This window comes from Coprinopsis cinerea, assembly GCF_000182895.1.
Source record: "Coprinopsis cinerea okayama7#130 chromosome 5 map unlocalized cont3.5, whole genome shotgun sequence".
Classification (NCBI taxonomy): Eukaryota; Fungi; Basidiomycota; class Agaricomycetes; order Agaricales; family Psathyrellaceae; genus Coprinopsis; species Coprinopsis cinerea.
In genome coordinates, this window is record NW_003307540.1 from 2,645,122 (window position 1) to 2,669,008 (window position 23,887).

At 53.5% G+C, this 23,887-nt stretch overlaps 9 protein-coding genes across 9 annotated transcripts; 4 read left to right on the forward strand and 5 right to left on the reverse strand.

The window, feature by feature from the left end:
* Positions 1 to 224: 224 nt before the first annotated feature.
* CC1G_08148 (hypothetical protein) lies at positions 225 to 2,085 on the reverse strand (the record flags this gene model as incomplete). The annotated part of the gene is made up of 5 exons (XM_001837542.2): positions 225 to 232; positions 279 to 1,234; positions 1,286 to 1,713; positions 1,754 to 1,800; positions 1,905 to 2,085. 5 exons carry the CDS (start codon positions 2,083 to 2,085, stop codon positions 225 to 227), a joined length of 1,620 nt encoding a protein of 539 aa, XP_001837594.2.
* Positions 2,086 to 2,738: 653 nt separating this feature from the next.
* Positions 2,739 to 3,906, forward strand: CC1G_08149 (hypothetical protein; the record flags this gene model as incomplete). The annotated part of the gene is made up of 4 exons (XM_001837543.1): positions 2,739 to 3,125; positions 3,187 to 3,472; positions 3,538 to 3,704; positions 3,763 to 3,906. 4 exons carry the CDS (start codon positions 2,739 to 2,741, stop codon positions 3,904 to 3,906), a joined length of 984 nt encoding a protein of 327 aa, XP_001837595.1.
* Positions 3,907 to 4,386: 480 nt separating this feature from the next.
* Positions 4,387 to 8,361, reverse strand: CC1G_08150 (membrane protein; the record flags this gene model as incomplete). The annotated part of the gene is made up of 6 exons (XM_001837544.2): positions 4,387 to 6,069; positions 6,119 to 7,230; positions 7,285 to 7,350; positions 7,380 to 7,466; positions 7,518 to 8,024; positions 8,082 to 8,361. 6 exons carry the CDS (start codon positions 8,359 to 8,361, stop codon positions 4,387 to 4,389), a joined length of 3,735 nt encoding a protein of 1,244 aa, XP_001837596.2.
* Positions 8,362 to 9,730: 1,369 nt separating this feature from the next.
* CC1G_08151 (DUF636 domain-containing protein) lies at positions 9,731 to 10,877 on the forward strand (the record flags this gene model as incomplete). The annotated part of the gene is made up of 1 exon (XM_001837545.2): positions 9,731 to 10,877. The coding sequence occupies exon 1, from the start codon at positions 9,885 to 9,887 to the stop codon at positions 10,875 to 10,877; it is 993 nt and encodes a 330-aa protein (XP_001837597.2). The 5' UTR covers positions 9,731 to 9,884.
* Positions 10,878 to 10,926: 49 nt separating this feature from the next.
* CC1G_08152 (hypothetical protein) lies at positions 10,927 to 13,445 on the reverse strand. Its single transcript, XM_001837546.2, has 2 exons — positions 13,326 to 13,445; positions 10,927 to 13,263 (listed from the first exon to the last, which is right to left on the reverse strand). The coding sequence occupies exon 2, from the start codon at positions 13,074 to 13,076 to the stop codon at positions 11,340 to 11,342; it is 1,737 nt and encodes a 578-aa protein (XP_001837598.1). The 5' UTR covers positions 13,077 to 13,263; positions 13,326 to 13,445; the 3' UTR covers positions 10,927 to 11,339.
* Positions 13,446 to 14,522: 1,077 nt separating this feature from the next.
* On the reverse strand, positions 14,523 to 16,115 carry CC1G_08153 (GTP cyclohydrolase II; the record flags this gene model as incomplete). The annotated part of the gene is made up of 2 exons (XM_001837547.2): positions 14,523 to 15,850; positions 15,902 to 16,115. The coding sequence occupies 2 exons, from the start codon at positions 16,113 to 16,115 to the stop codon at positions 14,523 to 14,525; spliced, it is 1,542 nt and encodes a 513-aa protein (XP_001837599.2).
* Positions 16,116 to 16,970: 855 nt separating this feature from the next.
* On the forward strand, positions 16,971 to 18,988 carry CC1G_08154 (hypothetical protein; the record flags this gene model as incomplete). Its single annotated transcript, XM_001837548.2, has 2 exons — positions 16,971 to 17,319; positions 17,406 to 18,988. The coding sequence occupies 2 exons, from the start codon at positions 16,971 to 16,973 to the stop codon at positions 18,986 to 18,988; spliced, it is 1,932 nt and encodes a 643-aa protein (XP_001837600.2).
* Positions 18,989 to 19,543: 555 nt separating this feature from the next.
* CC1G_08155 (hypothetical protein) lies at positions 19,544 to 22,595 on the forward strand (the record flags this gene model as incomplete). The annotated part of the gene is made up of 6 exons (XM_001837549.2): positions 19,544 to 19,859; positions 19,912 to 20,824; positions 20,877 to 21,045; positions 21,097 to 21,173; positions 21,227 to 22,205; positions 22,377 to 22,595. 6 exons carry the CDS (start codon positions 19,544 to 19,546, stop codon positions 22,593 to 22,595), a joined length of 2,673 nt encoding a protein of 890 aa, XP_001837601.2.
* A 204-nt stretch (positions 22,596 to 22,799) lies between these two features.
* On the reverse strand, positions 22,800 to 23,780 carry CC1G_08156 (hypothetical protein; the record flags this gene model as incomplete). The annotated part of the gene is made up of 2 exons (XM_001837550.2): positions 22,800 to 23,301; positions 23,431 to 23,780. 2 exons carry the CDS (start codon positions 23,778 to 23,780, stop codon positions 22,800 to 22,802), a joined length of 852 nt encoding a protein of 283 aa, XP_001837602.2.
* Between the last annotated feature and the right edge of the window lie 107 nt (positions 23,781 to 23,887).

A 23,887-nucleotide genomic window follows, 5' to 3' on the forward strand; every position in this document is an offset into this window, starting at 1 on the left:
GATAACATGGAGGGGAACGACGGAGGTAGATTTGGTGGGAAGTGGGCATGGAAGGATGTGGGTTCGTCGTCCACGAGTGAGGAGGTACACCGGCCGCGTTGCTGGAGCGTTGCTACTGAACTGGTTCAACTCAATTGGGATCGGGAGCTCGCATCTTGTGGGAAGGATCCACCGGGCAACGCTTTCCCTGATGTCGAAAGATAGTCGACTCCGCGTTCGTTGAGTTACCGAGCTAATGGAATTCGAAGGTGTCAGTCCCTCTCGGTGTCCAAACTGACCCATGATGTTAGGTGGAGGCCCGCCATCTTCCTTCAGCTCGAACTCGCCAACGGACGAATCCGCTATTCGAATCCATGAGGCCTTCTTTTCGAAAACGACAAATAGACTGAGCTGCGTCCCGTAGTTGATAGTGTTGCCATTGGTTTGGTCGTTGATAACAGGTCGAATCGAGGCCGCGCTTCCAGAGCGAGTGTGTTTGCCTGGGCTGTCGAGCCCAATTTCCTGCTGAACGAGTTGATCAAAGAATGTCAGATTCTTTGGCTGGAGGGGCGTGTAAAAGTCTTTGACGAATCGGTAGGCGCGTTCACCTTTCGGCGACTCGTATAGGAGGATGCTGTTCTTCGTCGCAATTGCCAACAGTTGGCCACCGGTCGACCCTCTTCGGTTCTTGTCAGCCCATGTAGCGTATGCTATGACGGAGGTGTTGGCTAGCCGTGAACCAGGGGAAGCCAGAGGCACAAAGTCTGTTGCCCATCGCAATGGGAGGTCGTCAACCACGTCCCATGTCGAATCTTCAGAATTCTGTCGGATAGGACTTTCCCGCTCGGATGCACCACCTGTTCGGTAGGGAGACCCAGATGACGGGGAGGTAAGGAACGAGTGGTATGATGCGGTTGGCTCTGCAGCCTGGGGTGGGTTTGGGGGTGTGTCTGTTATCAGGGATTTGAGGCTGCGTGCTATGCTGCCTTGGGGTCGATGCTTCCGTGGGCTTTGTTGCTGTGCTTGCCAATGTGATGGGCGATATAAGTCCAACGGACGGGAGCCTTTTTGGGCTACTGCCCACCGAGCAAGACTTGTCAAGCTACCGAGATTGTACATCCGTAGCACACGAAAGTCGGAGTCTTTGTGGGTACCCGAGGGAGAATCAGGCTCGGGGCCGACAAGTGCTAATACGACACCCTGTAACGTTCCCTCCCCTGATTCCTCAAGTTCCAGTATCGTCATTTGATAGATCCTGTCACGTAAATGAGACCGGGCGCTGAATTCAGTAGATCGAAGAACCTACGTCTCTCCCTTCCAGATGAGATGCGCCTGGGCTTCATTTGGTTGCTTGATGGTCACCTCTCCATTCTCATTCCAATCTTTGGGAAACATGTCCAACACTGAAAGCCCTTCGTCGTGTCCAATGAGAACCAATCGATCTGCCATCAAGGGGAGGATGCATCGTATTTGAGAAGTCGCGTGGGGTAGAAATCGTGAACCGAATTGGTTGATTTTGAGGTGACTTGGAGGAATACTCTGGCTAACGAACGGGAGAGGCAGTGAGGCATCGTCCCTAATGGGCGGTTGAGGTGTGTCATGGATCGAAAGGTTGCTCGTCTGAATGTGCAACGGGGGATGTGTAGAGTGCACCGGTGGTTGCGTGGTGTACAACATTGTAGACGGTGGGCCTGAGGAACCCGGATAGTTCTGAGCTTGGTCTGGGAGCTGTTTCTATCAGCCTACAGCGTTTAAGCCCTAGGATCGCACTCACATCCCATCCCTGTGCTCGCCGGCGTGCCCGCTCCTCGGGCGTCACATCTGCATATCGCTCTGCAGCTCTGCAGCGACCCGGTCAGCCATATGAAACCTTCAAGAGCGATCCTACACACCTTTTCTCTATCCAGCCTCGCCAACGTCCGAACCTAATTCAATAGTTTCCCAGTCACCACATATAAGCTCAAAGTCTCCAATCAAAGTTGCACATGGCGCTTGCCTCGAGTTTGGACCATTTTGAGCAGCTAAATCTTCGTAGGTTGGGAGTTCGTCTCCACCTGGCGGGGCGGTCCTGTCCTGTTCAATGTAGTTGAACTGCTCTGCAGACATTTACATCCAGGTTGTCAACGCGGTGAGAAAGGGAAGAACAACTCGATAAAAGCGCTGTAACGAGTCCATGGCGGTGACCTCCCAAAAAGGATTAGGTTGCAGTGCCCGTGATCTCGGCATCATCGGCAAGCTAAATCGAGATATCCGAGAACGCTCGACGACAACACCACTTGCAACTCGAAGTTCGTGTTTCTTGTTCAGTGTCAATCAACAACAAGGGGTCAGTATAGGCTTTTGTAAAACCTTCAGATGAAATTGGAATAACATTAAGCTTCTAGGTATGACTTTTCTGATAGCGCCCGTGACACAGCTTGTCCCCAATAGGGTTTGGCAAAATGAGCAGGCCGCGAAGTGCCATAATACGCCGGTTTCATATGAGGCCAAACATGAGAACGTGCTGTAAATCCCTGACCTTCCGAGTCCAAATCAACCGTGTACAAGAGGGCTAAGGAATATGTTCGGGGCTCCCTTGCGCTGTGGGCTCTACTCAGCGCCCTGAGCTTCCCCATCTGTGCTGAATGGCCAGCGCCGCACTGGCACAGGCAGGATGTGGGCCCACGCTCAACAGCCTTTCTACAATAGGGCCTAACGCCTATATATCCCAATCGATCGGACTCTCCTGACAACACCACGCTACTCTGCCTCTTACCACCATGTTCTCGAAGATCTTCAAGGGAAAACGCTCCACCAGTACCCAATCCTCACCCACTGCCGACAAACGTTCTCCTTTCCTCGACTCTGGGACCTCATCAGGCCTCAAGGCGTCTAAATCCGAAGGCAAGCCTGGAAAGCAATTAGAATACGCGTCTGAGCGGTGGGCTCTTGATCCTGCTGTACCCGAATACTCGAAGAAGGATCCTGTCTTCTCTGCGACCGCCAGCGTAAACTCTTGGAATATCGAGGCCCCGCCGGACTACTCCAGGTACACGCTAGACAACAGGGATCTCGCCAGGCTCTCCTACTATGATACCATCTTCGTCGTCGATGACTCGACCTCCATGACCAGCCTCATGCCATCCGGCAGAACACGTTGGGATGAGGTATGTACCCGAGTCCCACTCTTCAACCTCCTACAACCTAACGACGACCGTCCCTCTCAAGGCTTGCGAAGCCTTGGCAGACTTTGCCTCCCTAGCCGCCCAGTACGATGCAGACGGAATCGACATCCACTTCTTCAACTCGGAAAAATCGCGAACCAACATCCAAAGTCGGTCCACGATCGACTCGCTATTCAAAGGGATGGCACCCAACGGAGGAACCTACATCGGTAAAAAGATCAGCCAGCTCGCAGAACCATATATCTCAGCGTTGAACATGGCTGTCCTGACCCAAGAACCTACCTGGCCGAAACCAAGGAACTATATCATCATCACAGATGGCAAAGCTCGTGAGTTCCATCTGAACTATGATATACGTCCGTCGTGGCGAACACTGATGCTTACAATTATTTAGGCGACGAAGACGTCCTCCGGAACTTCCTCAAAAACACAGCAAGCAAACTCCAGCGCTGGGGATGCCCACCAGGCCAACTCGGATTCCAGTTCGTTCAGATCGGATCCAACGCAGGAGCGACCAAGTTCCTGGAGGATCTAGATGGTGATAGGAGGAAGCTCGCAACAGTGAGTGTCAACTAACATCAGAGCTACTCTTCCATTGACGACATTCTGGCCCGTGCAGGATATCGTGGACACTGTTCGAGCAGGACCCGGCACCCAATTTAGTGCGAGCTTCCCCAAGAAGGTATTGCTTGGTGGGGTCAACAGGTACATAGACAGGAAGTGCACTGGTAAGGCTGACGGCTACGGGAGGCGAAGGAAGTAGCCGTTCGTTGGCCATTCTCATCGCGTTCCCCAGCCCTTCGACGATGCCGTGTTGCTGAAACTTGCACGATCGCTCAGCACTCAATTATGATACCTCTTCTCAGTCCTATGTAATTCGAAGCCAAGTTCCGATATCCAGGTCGCCTGTGTACACATAGTCCAATAGATTGCTCTAACTACTTGAGTCGATCTGAAGATACGGTGACTTGAAAGTGTGTACGTGCTAGAAAGTCCAATGACCGATTATACTGTAACGTACGACGGAAAGCATGCAAAAATGTAGGGTAAACGCCGCGTAAGTATGAACCCTAGCAATCCAAAGCAATTAATAGGAAGAGCGATGGCGGAGGGGATATCATATATAAGTAACGAACAAAGCTTGATCCAAGAAATACAATGTGCAAAAGCGAGATAAAGAGTCCAATTAGTCGTTGTCAGTTCAATAGCACCACCACCACCACCACCACCACCACACTCATGACTACCGCGTTGGTGGCCTCGATCGTTCTTGATCCCCAGAGATCACACCAGATGACGGCTGATTCAACCTCCCCATCGATCCCATAGGTTTCCTAATAACAACAAACGACCTCTGTGGCGTCCCAGCCCCTCCCTCCCCAGTCCCTCCACCACCAAACTCCGAATCCAAAGGTAGCGGCACAGAACTACTCGAAGCACTCGTCGTTGTCCTCCCCTCGCTACTATGCGGCCTCTTCTTCCTCAAATGATACCACTTCTTCTTCTGCTGTTGGTCTTCCACCGTAGAATCACCATCATCGTCGTCATCGTCATCCGCGTTCAGCGTGAACCGTGCTGCAGCGGGCGCAGAGGGTGGTGAGAAGTGGTATGAAGGCCCCGCGCTACTACTCGAGCTGACGTTACGATGGCCGGAGAGTTTGAGAGGGAGTAGCGGGTTTTGGAGGGACAGTCGCGCGGAGATCCCGCTTTGCGAACCAGAGTTGCCGTTGGACCCCCCTTGTATTGGAGCATACAGCCCTCCAGCGTCTTCTACAATGGCAGTTTGCGACTTGGTTCTCACATGGGCGGGTTGCATGGCGCCTGGAGGCAGGTCACCCATGTCCGCGTGAGGGTGCTGAACAGGCGAAGCGACGGCTGCCTGCCGTACTGTCGAAAGCGGCAATGGCGGTTCGTCGTCATCGGTGATAAAGGATGATGGGGTTTGAGCGTATTGAGGGTGATAGAATGACGAAGGAGGGTGACTGCTTGTTGCTAAGGATGAATGAGGGCTGGGGTGACGTTGGTAAGGTTTAGGCGATGGAGAGGGTTGAGTGGACATCGAAGGCGTGGTGAGCATCGTTGTGCTCGCCTGACCCATTGAAGGGAAGGCGTGCGTCGACCCGCTGGCTTGCGAGGCGGTATGGGCATTGCCGCTTGGCGTGATTGAGTATGGCGAGTCGATGTGTGCTCTTCCTCCGCCCACTCGTGAGAACCCGGATGTTGTCGGGGCAGGCGCCGGACTCGCTGCCATTGGCTGAGGAGGACTGAATCTACTTTGGTTCTGCATGGTCGATGGTTCCGCTACATGAACAGCACCCGCTTCCCCTGAAGCAGGCTGCCAGGCACCCATGATAAACGCCCCTCCCTGATTCTCATTCTCCATCCACCAATCTTGATCAATCTCTTCCCTGTACGGCTGGTTAGCGTGCTCAGGTCGAAGGAAACTCGGCGGCTGTGAATGTGTGCTTCCTTTGCGCGAATCCGCTCCTCCAAGGAACCTAGGAGCCGTGACGCTTCCTCTATCAGACTCATTTCCGACCAGGAAAGCCGCGGGAGGATTGTAAGACGACAAATCCGAATTGCGCCTCCCATACACCCCACTGCTTTCACCCGCAAGCGAAGCAGGGGACTCTCCAAGTTCACTCTTATAGAGATTCGTCCTTCTGGAGGCCGTGCTCCTTGCGCCACGTCCCTTCCTCCTGCTCTTTCTCCGTCGCTTTCCGCCGCATCCGAGGAGTCCGCACGCTCCGAGCAGACCTGCGTCCATAGCCGACCGAGAACGATCAAAGCCGATGCCACCAATGATGCGGACGGTGGCTTCGATAAGCTTGACGACCAACATTAGGACGAGGGCCAGGTAAACCAATGCGAGAATGATCAAGATGCCGTATGAAACCCAGCCTCCAGGCCCCGGGCCCACCGAGATCTAAGGAGGATGTCAGTAAAGAAAGTAAGGAGATGAACTGCAACGGTACCGTAGGTGTAAGAATGACCAACAACACTGCAACAACTATCCTCGCCACGCAAAACAGGAAACTAATTAGACCCATACTAGCACCGCTTCCCCAAGGCAGCCAGATACTTGTCACCAGGGCGGAAATAACTTCTACCACCAGAATCACGATAGCTTGCGCTGTTCCGCTCTTCTGCCCCGCACCAATCGTAACTCCGAAAGCAATGTTGGTTGCAAAGAACAAAGTCGCAAATAGCTGGGACCCATGTCGATAGTGGTTGTAGAGAGGACCCAGTGAAAGGAGGGTACGGGTTTCGTCGTAAAGCTTGTTGGTCGTCGTGAAGGTGACGCGAATAACGAGGTGCGCTGGGATGAGGATAGAAACAATGACGAAGGATAGCGCTGCGAGGGAGATAGAAGTTGTGCCCGCGACTGATTTAGGTAGAGTCATTTGGTAACAGCTGAAAACTGTCACTGGGAGATGGAACCAAACCAAGAGGCGCACTAGATTGCCATGGAGGACATTGCCGTGGAATGAACCGATATCCGACCGCAAACGCAACCAAGGCCACCAACGGTGAGTATACCCGCGATCTCTAATATCTCGATCACCACTGAGGTTCGTGGCTATCCCTGCCAACCCACCAGACTGCGATTTGGATAGGCCGAATCCATTGGTCAACGGCTTCGTCTCGTCTATGGGGGCTCCTATCGGTGGCGATTCTGTGTTGGCACCAAATGCTGGACTCTTGGCTCCACCTAGTCGATTGATAGCGTTCCCGGGGCCGAAACCTGAGTTCTGACCGTTGAGCTTCTGAACCAAATTGGTGACCACGACATCGATGAACCAAAGGATGGTGCTCGCGACGATTGTTCCTGCGATAATGCTGAGGAAGATGATCATGCAGGTCGGGAATAGGTCTTGAGGCCGGATGCCGAGGGTGTACGCGAAAGAGCTGATTCCATGGGTCGCGTTAGGGGGCAGGGTGAATAGCGTATTAGGCGCTGATGGGTCGATGTATAAAGGAGACTGTATGTCAGCCATTTGGTCCCGAAATTCGGCCGGTGGGTCATACGGAGGGACAGTGAGTGGATGCCAGCGATATTGACTAGTGTTATCGACCAGTGAGACGTCTAGGCGCTGAGATCAGAACTGTATAGCCTCGAGAAGACCAAAAATAATCTTACTGAAAGCCAACGTTGACCACGCGGTTTGGGTCAGCAGGGGGTCTGTGTCAGGGCGGTGAGCACATGCTATGTGAAAAGTGGGGTGGAGTACATACAGATGAATTGGGGCCATTCGACAGCTACCATTCCCAGCAAAGCGCACCATTGGGTGTGAAAGATTACATCTCGCATGGAAGGGGTGCCTTGGAGAGAAGCGTCAGATTATGCACAGGGCAAGGGGTGGAGGAACCTACAGAAACGCAAGAGCGCAGGAGACGTAGCCAGCCGTTCCCCACTAATTGCGCTGGCGAGAATGAAGCCTGCACTCTGAGCCCTTGACCAAATGCCCTTCCCAGTATGTCTCGATATGCCTCTGTTCCATGCAGATGCTATCCTCGCAATTCCTACCAGAGCCCAATAAGCCAGCGCCAATCCAACGGTACTCCACAAAATTATGTTTGCTTTCCCGTATATCGAACTTGATGTCGGTGCTAGCGGCGTCGTCGCAATGTCCAGGCAGAGCAGTTCTTTTCCGAAGGGGTCGACCGCTCGTAGACGGGTGTTGAGTGTCGTGAGCTCTCTGTTATTTCCCCAGGGAATCATTGCGGCGAAGGCAAATGGGCCTGGCGCGATCGGGCAATACGTAAATACTCCTGCGTCGACGTCGGGCAGAGGCGATGGCGGCCTGAGTGTTTGGCAGAAGTAAGATGCATTGTTCCAAGCGTTGAGTGTCAGAACCGAGGTCGAAGTAAAGAGGGTGGCTGGAAAGACGATAAGGGTCAGACGAGCGAAAGACTAAAAGGCGTCGTTCTGCGCACCTAAACTGGTGCTAGCATTGGTCAACCCTACGATTTCCGCCGGACTACTCCCAACGACTGTGAGATTAAGATAATGGTTCTCTTCTTCGTCCTTGAGAACCTGAGCATAAACCGTCGAGACGTTTAGTTGGTTGTCGACATTGCTGGGCTCGTCGAAGCAGTCGCGGAACGGAACCACCGCTGGGTCTGCACGAACCAGGAGTCTGTCGGGGCTGACGGTGAGGACGAGAGCTAGGAAAGAAAGAAAGAAGGAAACCAGTGAAGGAATGGGGCTGTTCATCGTCGTCCGCGATGACGACGGCGGGGTTGGTGGGTCCGTGGAGAAACACAACCGTGCGGTCCCAAATTGATCAGAACCAGAATCTTTCCACGGCCATTGGCGGGTCAAATTCAAACTAAGCTCACCACCTTTCTCTACGCATTTCTACAGCATTCTCCACCATCGGCGCAGTCAAGTCTCGTGCCTTTCTGCCATCCCTGTCTACAAAATTAATCTTCATTGCTTTCAAGGACAGCGAGGGCTCGCCCAATGGATTACCCATGTCTGCTGCAGCTCTTTCCGAGCCGTCCCTCTGGACTCAGATGGCTGGGAAAGCGCACTGCTGGCTCGAGACGCCTCGAAAGATCAAGTCCTTTCCTCTCATGGCCATATCATCGCCAATAGCCACCTTCCTCTGCCACCTTTCTCTCGACGTTTTTGCACACGGAAACTGATCCACTCGTGTCATTCCCGGTCTGCGCGCCGTGTTCCAACTACCTGGGACTTCAACACTTTTCAGTGGGTTAACGCGTCTGTTTCTCACCACGCGGAAGACGACCAGCAAAATCTCAGAAGTGGCCAAAACTTGGGTACATTGGAACCCATGCCCGACCTCACTCATCTTCGCCTTAATTCCCCCTTTCTCGCTTCAACACTGGCACTAGAGCTTCCCTCGCACGCGGTGAAGTCACGTTGCGGGATATGCGTCACCCACTTTTGCGATGCTTTTCCCAGCGGCCGGAGCGCCTGCAATTGCAGTTGTGCTTTCAGATGTGAGGTATGATGCCCGCTATTACAATGTCTTCCAGCACCCGGTCTATATGGAAAGCCGCATCGGACTCGCCGTCTAGATTATCTCGCTCCTGCACTCGAAGATCGACGCGGACCTCGCGTTCGCTCTCCCCCAATCATCGCTCATTCACGATCAAGGGCCAACACCCTTTACGCGAAATCAGGCATCGGTGGCATTGATCTCGTGCATCTGTGTCGCGTCATTGGACTCCGCGTCCGCCGATAGGATCGACTTTGTGGGTTTCGACCGTGTAGGCGAGTTGGAGCTGAGGGAAGAGGGATTCTCCAGTTGCCGTCAAGGACGTGTCTTTGAAACGAGTACGGCTCTACTTCATTCATCTCGGGTTGGGATGCCGCTGGCGCTTGGAGGCGCTTGGTATTTGTATTTGTGCTGTACATAATTCAATGATCACAAGGTCCCTCCGTTCATGGTTCGGCTGCGTTGTTGAATTCATTAGTCCACAATGACTCAGTCAGGTGGCGGGCGGCAAAGCTGGAACGTGGAGGTGATATGCATCTTCGGTCCCTGGATGTCGTGCATAAAAAAGGGACACCCCATTTCACGTCCTCCCCATCTCAATAGAATCCCCGCCTCACTGTCCATCGAGACAAAGCCTCTCACCATGACCACCTACGTGAAAGCCAGTTGCCACTGCAAATCCAACGTCTTCCAAATTCCTTTCAAAACCAACAGCTTGCCCAAGTCTGGCGGGATATGCCATTGCAACATCTGTCGCCACTCCACGGGGCAAATGGGGTACATGGACGTGCGCGTCGACGGTGAACCCCTCTCCCTCGACTCGACCGAATCAAACCCCATCCCAGCCGACCTCTCCAACCTGACTGCGTACAAATCCTCCTCCTACGCCATCCGCTACTTCTGCTCCACCTGCTCCGCGCACATGTTCTTCCGCACGAACGAGACGAGCGGGGACCCCCACTGGGCTGTCCTGCCCGGCGTACTCGAAAAGGTCGACGGCATCGTCTCGATCGACCATCACATCTTCCTCGGCGATACCCTCGATGGCGGGTTGGCTGATCACTATCAGCGTACCGGCGATAAACGCATCTCGAGGCACAAGACTTGGGATAAAGATCCCGCCAACGCTGGTGTGGGCGAGTTGCCTGTGGGGTGGAGGGACCCTTCGGCCAAGACGACATCGAACGCGTCCCCTGAGACGCTGCCGTACTACTGTCACTGCAAGAGCGTGCAGTTCCACTTGACGCGCGCTACCAAGCCTAGTGACGATCCGCGCGTGTACTGGCTCGTACCGGGAGAAGAGCCCACCGACCCGATTCGGTTCATCACCGCCCACTGTCTTTGCAACAGCTGTCGCTTGACTGGAGGTGGCCTGATCCAGAGCTGGACGATGGTACCCCCCGAGAACGTCATCGATCCTACGACGAACGCGCCCGTCCAACTCGCTGACCCGGCTAAACGCCTCAGAGGTCTCAAACAGTACAACTCGAGCCCCGGAAAGCACCGCGAGTTCTGTGGAACATGCGGAGCAACCGTATTCTGGTGGAAAGACAAGGACGAAAGCGACGATTCCCCAGTTCCGATGGACGTGTCAGTTGGGTTGGTGGACCAGGCTGCCGCGGGTGGCGCAAGGGCGGAGAGTTGGTTGGCGTGGTACGACCAACTCATCCATAAAGAGTTTGCTTTGAGCCAGGAGACTGTGAAGGCACTCGAACAAGGGTTGGCTGATACTCTGAAGGAGCCAAGAGATGACGACGACGCCTAATATGGCCGATCAACTTCCTTTTATATCCCTCTCAATTCACGGACCGGAATTTCAAATGCGAACTGTGGACAAATTCTATTACGAGTCGTTACGATGATACTGTACACTACTAGGAAGAGGCTGAAAATATTAAGGTCTCGAGATGACCACTATACAATAGCTATGGACACCGAGACGCATGAAAAGGTAGGTTGTACTAAAGGCTACATGCGCGAAGGAGGATGAATAGATGCTGCTGCTGCTGAGATAGTGTTTGTACAAATGGATAGAAATGCGATCGTAAATGAGGTGAAGAGAAAGAGAATGGGGGTATAAGAAATATCCGAACTATGGAAACTCGATCGTAACCTCATGTCATGCATCGTGAAGGGTCCAGACAAAGAAAAGAAAGGACGGAAACAATGTGGTGAAACACAGGGCCTGCAATAAAGGAAGCCCAAATCACCGTACTTATAGGGCCGCTTAGCGTCCCTTCAACTCCCTCAACCGCCTCACAACATCACCCATATCAGCCACGTTCCACTCCCCACTCCACTCCCTCTCCTTCCTCTTATGCAAATCCTCACATTCGCCAACAGCAATGGTAGTAGCAGTCTGGCTTCGCACATGGCCGGCAGACCTGCTCTGTCCACCGACGTAATCCAAAGGGCTCCTACCCCAGTTGACAGAGGAGGTGGAAGCCGAGTGGGCGTGGCCAGAGACGACAGGCCTCGTGATATCGAGGGATGCAGCTCCACGTCCCGTGAAGGTGGACTTGGACGGGGAGTAAGGAAGAGGAAGGTGGTTGGCAGAGTTGGATCGGACATAGGGCGCGCGTTGAGGGTAGATGCTGTTCGCACCAGTGGCGGGGACCGTGGTCAGCCCTTCGAACGCCAACCTGCCACGCGGCGAGTCGAGCGAGTTAGAGACCTTCCTCCGGGAGAAGCCAATTGCACGCTGGGAGTATCCGCCGACAGCGGGAGCGGGAGCGCGGACCTCGACTACCTTGGGTGTAGGCGGGATGACGGTAGTGGTGGGAGCAGGAGCGAAGATGATAGGGGATACCCTCTCCGTCTCTTCCTCCGCATCGGTGGTCTGCTCAACTTCGATGGTAGGCGCCGCAGTCGATGGGAAGACCAGGGGAACGCTCAAGCTCCGAGGGCGGTGCGCGCGCTTGAATTTCTTTGGTTGTACCGGAGTGGGTGCGGCCGATGTCGAGGCAGTGGCAGATGCCTCTTTTGCGTTGGTAGGGGAGGGTGTGGGTGTGGTTGTCGAGGGCGACTTCTGGTGGGTTGAAGGCTTGTTCGAGACAGACCCCCTGCGCTCGGTGCGCGAGATGGACGACTTGCGTTCCTTGGCGCATTGGGGGAAGACCAACTCCGGGGGAACGTTCTCACCGAGCGTCCTAGCGAGCTTGGCCAACTTCTTCCTCCTCATCTCCTTCTCTCGGGCCTCGTTCTTCTCAGGCGTCGTGAACACGCTCGAGATGGGTGTCTGGACAGAGATCACAGAGTCGGACGAGGCGATAGTAGAGATAGAGTTTGAAGGCTTGTGTCGAGGACGCACAGGGGAAGCATCGCGAGAAACACTCGTGCTTGTTGGTGCGGACTGGGAAGTCGGAGGGATGGTGCGTAGTCGCAAAAGGATGGGCTGCGCGAGGGGCTGTGGGCCCTTCTTCTTGCCCTTTTTGTCGCTCAGAGGAAGGTCGAGGAGGATCGGTGCAGTGGGGACAGGAGGGACAGGCAGAGGCTTGGTCTTGTTATACTTGGGCTTCGCCTCTGACTTGCTCCTTCCCCTCGGGCTCGGCTTCTTCGCGGTGGTGGGCGAGGGAGCCTCGGGGAGCGAGTGGGGCTGGTAGCCGCCATGAGGACCAGATGGGTCCACGAAGACATAGCTGCTCGCGTCCGAATCGTCTCCGTCGTTCAGGTCGACATTGATAGCGGTTGCTTCGTCTTCTGATCCTGAAGAGCTCGAGCAGGACGAGGTGCCCTCGAAGAGCTGTCCTCGTCGTCGGCGAGCCTTGGTGCGTGGAGTAATCGGCGGGCGGGGATAGCCCTGGTCAGCCGCGTCGCGCGCAGTGACGTCGACCTCCAATACAAATGGCGTCGCTCCAAGCATGGCTTCGATTTTCCTGGACGATTTGAGCAGCCTGGATCGCTGTGAAGCTTCCAAGGTGTTCGTTGTGGGTGGTGGTGATGGGTACACGATGGCGGATGGCATGACTAGGGGGGTCGTGAAAGAGTTCTAGTGTCGTGAAAAGGGATCGGTCGACGAGACGGGGTAGACCACCAGTGTCGTTTTTCGTTTCGCCTTGGGTCGTCAAGAAGAAAGAAGGAAAAGAAAGAGGGTCTCCCGTGGGCGAGTGTGTGTAGGGGGAGATTGTGGGTTATAGCACAGCTGAAACAAGCTGCATTGAAACGGGCGGTTAAGACTAAAACGGAACAAATGATGACGGCGGATAACACTCACCAGCGCCTCGATCGCAACGGTCACGTAGCCAACCAGGAATCCAAGAAAAAAAAACAAAAAAGACGTCAAGAAAAGCCGAAGCTTAAAAAACAAGAAAATATCCAGGAAAAGAAACAAGTGAAGGCAAGGAGCGAGGAGAACCGCAGATGCAGCGATGGAGCGCTAATATAAGACTAGAACAATGAGCGTGGGTTAAGCGGGTACAATAGCCGGAATCACGGTGACAGCACAATGCCCAGCCTATTGTTCTTCGAGGGCTTCCTTCTCCCGGGTACACAGCGTCTCCGTTTATATATCCACCTGCACCACGTTCCGAGGCATGTGTGCGTTCGTCAGTCATTAGACGGTTGTCCCAATGGCAACCACAAAAATGTGAGCGACACCCGTCGATTTTGAAATGATGGCGCGACCCGCGGGACGGCTTCTCTCCCTCGAGACTCGTCGTCGCATGATTCCACTTTCACGGACGCCTGGGGAGCTGTGAGGCAAACTGAACAGGTCGTAAAGACGACAACTCGCTAATCATGCACTCGAGATGGCGAGGAGATAGTCATCAAGAAGTTGAAACATGACTTCTCTGACTTGAGATGTGTTCGCACATCTATCCATCACCCTGGAGGACAGCCCGAGGCAGAACGGAGAACTTGGAGACATTGACAGTACGAAAGACATACGACAGGCCCGACCCAGGAAGAATACTTTGTCGCCGTTCCATCGCCTCAGCCATGCGACAAAAGGACAAAGTTTGGGAGATCATGGCGGAGGAAGTTCGAGAACAAGGGCCTCGTTGTCTGGCGCTTCTCAAATTCTCAAGGTCGCATGGTCTGCCTGCTGTCCGGAACGCATGGGAAAGAAGCTCAAAAATAGGTTTAGGAGTCGAACCTTGCGTAAGATAAGATAGTTAGTACATGGTCAGTGTAACAATAGGTAGGGTTAGATCCGAACACCAGGTAGACGTGGAGTAACAAGTACAAGGAGGCGCACAAATTGAGAACGAAGAAAGTCTAGATAAGAGGCGGGGAGGTATCGCATCGTGAATAGGAGGATGTCAAAAAAATGGGGGTAGCACTTTGTAGAAATACAAACAAAAACGTTTTGGGGCGTAAAATGGTCGTGAATACAAAATTGAAAGGTCGTCATAGAAAGTCGTGTCGGCTTTTCCAAGTTCTGCTTGGTTGTTCAACGACAGGCTCATGGTTACTGGGGGATCATGGTCTCCGCCTTCATCCTATCCCTCACCCTCATCAACACCTTCCCAAGCTCATTCCTTCCCCTCGCCTCCGGCCCTTCACCCCAAAAGTCGTCCAAAGGATCCGCATAAATCAGCTCCCTCGGCCACGTTCCCATAAGCAACTCCCGCAAATTGGGATGCTGGCTAAACTTGAGCCTCAACACCTCCTCCATCTTGTCCAAAAATACATTCCCCCAATCAGGCCTCTGGAACCCTGAGATCTCGGCTGATATAGGGTACACGTCCAGGACGTTCTCGCAGTTGCGTATCCGCTCGGCGAGCTGAGGGTGCTGGTCAATGTATTTCATCGCTTCGTGGACATGCGTTGCCGTGGGGTAAGTCTGGTGGCCGTACACCACACGATGCGGGGAGTGATTCATGAACCCGGCGTATTCGGAATCGAGCTGGGTGAAACGGAGCGGGAGGGTGGATGGGTCGGGGGCGTTGGAGGAAACGCGAGATTGGCGACGGCTTTGATTAGCGGCGGTGCTGCTGTCGATGCTGTCGTCGAACCGAACCGGGTTAGTAGGGGGGTTGGATTGGGTGTTTGAGCTGGATGCTTGGGATTGCTGAGCCGTGGGGTTGGCGTTTTTATCCACGTAGATGGGGACGAAGACTGGGCCCGAAGGAACAGCCGGTGCCGCTGGTACTGGCGCCGGTGGTTGCTGAGTCTTGCGTTTGGTTGACAGTCTCTTGAAGAGCCCCTTCTTCTTCGCCGGAGGGGGAGGAGGAGCAGTGGCGGCCGCAGGCGCAGCCTGATTCGGGACTGGCGGAACGATTGTAACACCAGCAGGCGCCACTGTCGCCGTAGCTGTACTGGCTTGAGTGTTATAACTTGCAGTCAACAGCGCCGTCGTTTGGGGAAGCGAGAGTAGCGACTTGTACGGCGTCATTTCGTATAGGTCTCTGGGTGGCTTGGGTAACGGGTTTCGAAGGCTTCCAGCTGGTCGAGGGCCGCTGGGTCCAAACGCGGCCTGGGGTGCAGGCGAAGGGGGTTGAATGACATCCTCGAACTGTCCAGTCACTGGGTGGTATTCTTCAGACCGCGCCCTCCTGCTGCTTCCTTGATGCCTGCGTCGGGGGAATTCGTCGTCGTCGTCGTCGTCTTCCTCTGATTCGGATTCAGATGTTTCGTCAGAATCGTTCATTCCTGCAGGTATGAACGGCGTTGGTTGGCGCGCTGGGATTACGGGTTCTGGAGGCTGTGGACGCCGTCTGCGAGTACTCTTCCGTTTGGGTGATTTGGGGATGACTGGCGCATTGTTTGGTGGAAGTGGGGGTGGAGGTACAACAGCTATTACCAATAGTTAGTCACCAAATGTCAATAGTAGTGATAGCCACGCACGTTGAGGAAACATCGGTCCAGGTGCAGATCCACCAGGATAATGCTCAGACTGGCTCCTAGCTTTCCGCCTCCAGGTCTTCTTCTTTGCCTCATGTGCTTGCTTATCTTGAGGCATCCAAGCTAGTTGTGGTGGTGGAAGTGCTGCTCCCTGGCCATACATCCCAGCGTGAGGTAGATATCCAGGTTGTTGGAACGGAGGATAGTGTTGCGGCATCGGAAAGTTTGGCGGGATAACAGGTTGTGCACCATACATCCCAGGCTGGTACGCGTACGGAGGCCATGGCGGATGTTGCTTTGAAGATTTCTGACCCATGATTTACAAAAAAGCGTGTTGTGAGTGCCGTCGAGGTCGTTTAAAAGATACTGGTCCAGCAGTGGAACTGAGTCAAGTCGAAAGAAGAGCGTCAATCTGAGTGGCGCTGTCGCGGTCGATTTAGGTTTGTCGGGATGTGTAAAGTGGGAAGATCGGTGTGAGTTCTCCAGGAATTTAAGGAGAAAAGAGAAAAGGAACAAGCGAGATCGTGCAGAACATGCGCTCAGACGAAAACTCTGACGATTCAACTTTGCTTCCGCATTGGGACACACAATGGCTCGGCAACGGTGCCAAGCTTCCTTTGTTTGTACACCAGGGCTCGTCGAAATTTCACTCTCTCTCCGTTACACTAGTACTTAGAAGTCACGTAGGGAATCCTAAATGTTCCCCAAAACATTCAAAAGGCCTTCATTCTCAGAGGAAATAGTAAAAGTGACCTTTATCGATTTTTCGAGAATCCGGCGCTTATTTGCACTCGAAATGAATGCCAAAACAAATGAGCACCGCCACCCTGACGCGATCGTCTGTCGTAACGGAATCAAACTCAATTCTTCTCCGTCGACAACTCCTCTGAGCGGTGTTGTGGGGCGCCCACACTGACAGCGTCGTCCACATAAAGAAATATAGAAGTCTACGGTAATCATAATTGCTGAATCTGACATGGCCTTGTTATCACAGCTTCAACACTGCCCTGTGCTGGGTTAAGAACTGCACGTAGCCTTCTCGGGATCACTGAAGCTCTACAGCACCTCCAGAATGCTCTTACTTCTCCTTTTGCAGACCGTTCTTGGAGAAAAGGCTTTAGCTGGCCCTCTGCATGGGCGTCAAGTCGAAGATTTTGAGGATTCATCACCGCTACCAACAATAAAGGACGAGAAACATCGAATACCGACATGGGCCACCAGGACTTCGAGCGTCAATTTATCGCAGACGCTGTGGGGATGTCTCTTCACGCTCGTCTGCGTCGCTTGGATCACCGTTCGTCCCAACGTGCCTTCGCCTCATGACTCGCATTGGAAGAAGCTATGGAGGCGTATACGGCTGGCGTTGTGGGCGCTTGTTATGCCGGAGATGGTTCTCCTCTGGGCAGGGAGGCAGTGGTTTGGTGCACGGAACCTTCAAAAGATATTTGCAGGCGAGTTTCTACCTGCGTTTATTCCATCCACGATTGGCTGAACGCCCTAATCCTAGGAGAAGAAGCCTTATCCATCCAAGGCGCGCATTTCATCCAAATGGGCGGCTTCGCGCTCGTGCACCGCAGAAGGAACGGCCAATCTTGGTTCTTCACAGTCACCGCCCCTTTGTTGAACCAAATCTACCTTTTTGACGCATTGCCGGAAGTTATGGACGACCATCACCCGCTGCGGCATTTCGACATTCCTCGAATCGCGGCCGCTATCCGAGCGCACCTCTCATCTACGCGATCTTACCACTCGCCGTTCACCGCTGAGCCGCTGGTATTTGGAGTTGCGGCTCTCCAGGTGTTGTGGCTTGTGGTCACTCTTTGGGCTACGATCATAACGAGAGGTCTCTCGGAGCTGTTATTGGTGGAGATCATCACGTTCGCGTATCTGATCATGTTCGCTTCGATGTGGTTCTTTTGGTGGGATAAGCCTGTGGGCGTGAATGATCCTGTGAAGATATTCGCCCCGAGACAGACTGAAGATAGGCGGGGTATTGTGCCGAAAGAAGCGAAGGAGTATGAAGAGGAACGACATCCAAGTCCGTCGAGCTCAAGCAAGGGCAAAGAACCTATCCGAGGGGACCTGGACTCGACGAACGCTGTCATCTCCACGAGGGAAAATGATCATGATCAAGAAGGTGGATCCTCTTCAACACCTGCAATGCCCGAATCTCCCGCCTACCCCAGCTCCCGAAGACCGGTAGAGGAACAATTCCCGCCGTACCTCCTCGACGAAGACAATACTGCCCTCCACAAACCCCACCGCTCGACTCGCGAAGACGACCGTGTCTCCATAGAATCATGCGACCTCAGCTACGGCTGGTTCTGGTCCAAATCCATCAACAGTCCCCTCCTCCGACGTTTCAATGCACCACGGTTGTTCCGTTCGATACGTCGCATGGCGGGGAACGACCACTGGGAAAGCTACATGATCTCCACGCGTATGGATTATTGGGCTTTCTCCCGCGAACGATGGGGCCCGGCACTCGTCCTGGGCCGGGATAGAGTTCGTATCCCGAAGGAGGGTGTGGATAATAGGGAGAGGTCGAAGGTGCCCACTTACTACGCGTATACGGAGGAGCAGGCGTGGAATTGGGGGGATCAGATGAAAGCGATGTGGGTTGTTGGGGGGTTGTGTTTTGTTTTTGGTGCAGTGCATTTGGTTGGGTGGAACTTTAATTTGGTGCCGGAGAGGTTGAGCGAGGTCGTCTCGCTTGAGGGGGTACCCGAGTCTACGACGAATCTCATAAATTCCCTCGCGCATCACGGGCCAATATGGCGGGTCATATGGAGGGTATCCTCGTTCCTCGTCATGTTCCTTCCTCTGACCGCCGCCTTCGTGTCCAGCGGGGAACTCTTCAACGAAGCGTATTGCTTCCTTGAGATGAGTGTTTACCCGGTCACACTTCTGTATGTCCCCGCCAAGATTGCGTTGTTTGTTCTGGCTGTGCTGCAGTTGGATGCGAGGTTTAGGTATGTGATGGAGGTTGTGCCTTTGGTGAATGGGCAGTGCGGGGAGTTGGGTGCGATCTTTGAAGGAGTTAATGTATTGGACGCGTGGTGGGCGAGGTTCCTTCCACATTTCTCGTGAGACTCGATATTGTTTAATACCTGTCTATATTTATAGTAAATTAGTGCAATGGGATAATAGGGTGTCCTCGGTCAAATCTCTCAAAGGAAGTAAGCGCGCACCGCGCTCCCAATTCATAGGGGTGGGAACCCTCTGATGGGCATCAGCTCAGTTCAGCTCAACTCTCGCTTATGTTGACAAGGATTCAACGTTCAGCGTTCAACAATCGATTTTACCCATTGACGAGACGACAATCAGAGCCATGCACTCGAAAAGAAATTGGGCACCAGTACACAAGGAAGCCCCCCACCCTCTAGGTCTCACGATTGCAGAAGAAGTCATATGAACAGCCCTGTCATTTTGGACCCACAGAGACCACAAAGGAATGTCGAGATTCCCCCAGACAGGCGTCTAATGTAGCTTCTCTAAAGGTTTCCACATCCCCCACCTGCCACCTTGCCACTCTGTGTTCCAATTTCCCTACAAACCTTTGCAACCTGGTGAGCAATTTCGTTCCACCGCCAGAAGGGAGGAAGCAACTAACCCGAGAAGAGATCACCGTCCGTTTCTTCCGGAATGAGCACAAGCTCTGAACCTGGGGTCCCGATAGTGATAGATCGGCAGGATTCGACTCATTCGCAAACCACAGCGACGGAACGCTCGTTGGACGCGACCGAATACTTCATACAAGTTCAGTCTCCACCCGTCTCAGAAGCGGGCGATGCGGAATCGTTGCGTCTATCGGAAGACGGGGAAGTCGACGAAGTGCAGCCTCATCGGGAAGAGACTGTTGCTATCAAGGGGGAGGAAGTCAAGTTCGAGGAGCCTCCCCACGAGCCAGCCATGCCAAGCGCCCGTGCAGGTCATGCTCGTCCGTTAAGACATCGCTCGTGTGCGCACTGTTGTCATTTCCATCCGAGTGTAGATTCTTGACCGTGTTTCAGCTTCCAGATTCTCGGCAGCGTCCTTGCGGTCGCACCGGGCCCATCTCTATCGCGCAAGCACCCTCGACAGATCCAGCACCTGGGACTTGGAAAGTTTAGGAGAACCATTTGTCGCCGTTGACCCCTACCAGAAGCCGAACTCGAAAAGGGCGAGGTCGACCTCGCTACTCACTGATCGCAGCAAGTCGGATGTAGAGGAGGAGCCATGGTCAACTCCCGTTACCTACGCCCCAATGACGGTACCCCATGACCGGAAGGGAACGTTAGGGAGTGTATACGAGGAAGAAACGAGGATCTTGAGTCGGGAATCGCTGCATAGCAGAGAGCCGTTTATTCCTCACCCCATCCGACGATCTTCCCGCCAGTTCCACCGGAGCCCGAGTCCGGGGCATTTCCACGACGTCTCTGACACAGAAGGCGAGGACGAGGTCTTTGAGCCCGTTCGCTTCGAAAACCTACCCGCTTCCTTAAACTTCTACGATGACGCCTATGCAACAAGATATCAGCACAATCACAATCATTTCATCCAGAAACGCTATTCACCAGGCTCAAACGACACCATCGACGAGTTACCGCTCCACAATGCCTCGACAGCCATCAGTAGCCTTCCCGGGAACGATGCTACTAAACTCGACTGGTTGAAGTACATTCTGCGGACGGTTTATCTTTACGTTCTCCTCGGCCTCCCGAGTCTGTACTTCTCTCGAGTCGCCGCCATCTTCAGCGATGCCAGCCTGGACATTCTCTTAATGAAGCAACTCACCCTGGACAGCGCGTCGACCCGGCGATTGGATTTGTATGGAACTCCTCCTAGCCCTCGATACAGCAAGTTGAAGCGTTCGTGGCACCATTTCATCGACTCCCTCATCAAGGAATGGAAAACTCTGAATATCGTCTCAGTGTTGTTGCTTTCGTGAGTAGTGTTCTCCTCGTCGTCTCAAACTGGTTGGCTAATTCCGATGCAGAGCCATACTAGCTTTGCTGCAGATTGAGTCGGCCAACGCTGATCCATGGGTGCATTATGCTGCCCTTTGCTCGTTGATATGCGCGTTGGTTAGCTTGCTCATGGGCTGCATGTATATCATTCGGTTTAACACCATGCGGAAAACATACAAGGCCGTTGCGTGGGCTCAGGTAATAAAAGCACCAACTCTTCCTTCACTGCGCATTTACGGGTTTAAACAGGAGCTGAAAAGAGATCACGTTGGTTTATTGTGGAATGTGTGGATCCTGCTCGCTTTGCCAGTTGTTTGGCTAGCCTGGTAAGTAAAAAGCGGAGCACCCCCAGGTTTCTACTGATAACCTCTTCTGTCAGGTCCCTCATCTTCTACGTGACGTGTATTGTTGTCTACATGTGGCGCGGCGACCTCGAGAATCCACCCAAGCCTTTCAGCGCACAAGCGACATTGGCCATTCGTTGCACCATTAGCTGTACCCTTGGTATCCCCGTAGTGTATGGCGGGATCGTCACTAAAACATTTATCGGCTTTGGAGCGCCGATGGATAGAAGGTTCAATGAGCAAGTCGAAGACTGGATGAGGCGGAAGGCCATCTTCAGGCACTCGGATGAGAATTTCCATCCAGGCGCTTGGAACGAGGGCCTACACAAACGCGAACCAAAGGTTTCTGTGGTTCCCGTAACTTCCAGCGACGCCAGCACGACTCTACGTCCGGGGATGGCCAGGCGACTATCGTCCCGGAGTGAAAGGCAACTGAATCAGAAGGTCCGATTCGATGTCCCAGCTTCACCTTCTACATCGCCTTCCACGTTACCCTCTACAGCAACCTTCGTGGAGGAGAGTGTTCCTCCAACGTTTGGGAGAGGGCTTTCTTCATCACCCGTCCCGTTGTACCCCGACAGAGCGGAGTCTCCCCCTCCACAGCGTCGCAAACCTCGCCCCATGGCACCCAATATTCCACTGTCCCACGAGTCCTCGTCTTTGGCACATTCCCAGTCGACGTCCTCCCATTCGCCGACACCAAGAACACCAGTCAGGTCTTTGCCTACTCTCCCTCTCGACGATTCCCAACCTCCCAGTCAACGTGAATTCAGGTCTAATTCACCTGTCGGCCGTGAACTCGCTGACCATACCATTGACGAAGCCAGGGAATCATCTGAGCGAATGAATCAAGACCCTGTTACGGAGGATCCCGTTGTCGTCCTCCTCTCTGACCCCGAGTACGCTAGCTTCCTCGGTCATTCACCCCACCCGATCCAATATGGCGACCATATATATCCCACCATGGCGCACCTATTCGAAGCGATGAAGTTTATGGAGCAATATCCGGAACTGGTGCAACAGATACGAGAGTGTCAGCATGTTGAAATGGCCTTCCAGCTGTCGCGTGAGTTCCAGTCTTGCTGTCACCACGATTGGCATGAAATTTGGGAGACGAAAATAGGTCTTTCAATCTATGTTGTGATTCAGTATCAAGTTGATCACTGACTTTATTTCTCATTCTAGTTGGAAGAGGCGCTTTATCTCAAGTTCATGCAACATCCAGATTTACGCGATTTACTTGTCGAGACTCATCCACGGACGATTTGCTCCCCAGGCGTTGATGCGATTTTCTCGTCTGACGTGCGTCAACCCGAAGATGTGCCATCAAGTGAGGTGTATTGCGCCCTCCTTGCCCAAGTGCGCGAACGGATACGGGAGTCGGAGCGGCTGGTAACTACGTAATTATGAGCCTATTGGTAGAGATTGGGATCGGTGTCGAAATATAACAGTCTATGGAGTTGGCTGGTTGGTGTGGATACCAGTACTAGCAAACTTGAACAATGACAGTGTAATATAGTCAATACAATACCCCCGTATGAAATTGCGGAGGGTTCCGATTCACGAGTCTCGAGACCAGCACAGAGTAGGAACGAAACGATGCCACTTTCACACTGGTAGGCGGGCGGGTAGCTGGCGTGTGTATACTACTTCGTGCAAAATCTTCATGTTGAGGTCTGGTCGACCAGTGATCGTACGCAAGTTGTGGAGGTCAGCAAGAAGGATGGAGGAGCGAAGGAAGAGGAGTTCGGGGACGGGTCCTCCGAAGGCAATGCGCCTCTTCACCATAGTGCCCAAGGACGCCAGAGAAATGGATTCGGAGACACTTTCGACACCCTGGAGCGGTCGCCTTTCGAAGATGGTTTCGAAGAACCCGATGGACTGGAGGCTGGGGAGCAGGGCTACGGAAGTTTCGTAGTCGGCGAAGAAGCATGCATCTTCCTCAGCCAGGTAGATCAGAAAGTCCATCGCAATGATGCCATGGATCCAAAGATGGACAAGGTTATTGAGGCAAACGAAAACGGGCTTCCACTCATCAAATGTGTAGAACACACACAAGATGTCGAGGGAAGTAATGGAGGCAAGGTCGATCCTCGAGAGGATGTGTGACCTGAGGCAATGGAACATAGTTCCTGCTGGCTCGCCAAACAGGCTCACTGAGAGCTTGGGTTTTGGTTCGTTTTCAATGGCCAAATAAACTGGGGGATAATTGTAGACGCCGGTGTAATGGGTCTCTTACATCTTTACTGAAGCGAAGAGGGTGTGCCCATAGATAACGATGCTGGGTGCGTATATCTGACCAGCAGCCACGGGGAGTTGGGAAGGGGGCATGTTCGCCCAAAGAGATGGCATGCGGCGGCCCCATGCTTCGATGGCAGGTGCGTCTGATGAGGCGCAGAATAAAAGTGAGCGCAGCCTGGGTAGGGACACGTGCTCTAGAAGCTTGTTGACTGTCGTAAGGTCTAGACGAAGGTTGACGAAGCGCAGTTGAGGCATTGTAACGAGGCGACCTTCGCGGATTGGGGTGAAGTCGGGTTTGGCGAAGGGATCGTATAAGGTCAGAGTGGTGAGCTGCGGCATCCGCTCCATTGCATGGAGGAAATCCTGACAGAAGAATCGTCTCCCCTGCCAGCTGAAAACGACCTCCAGGCTTGTTAAACCTTGGAAGAGATTGGACTTCCACGAGATCCCGCAGT

Excerpts from the sequence above, each read along its gene's own strand:
- CC1G_08152 (XM_001837546.2), bottom strand. The coding sequence starts at position 13,076 with ATGCCATCCGCCATCGTGTACCCATCACCACCACCCACAACGAACACC.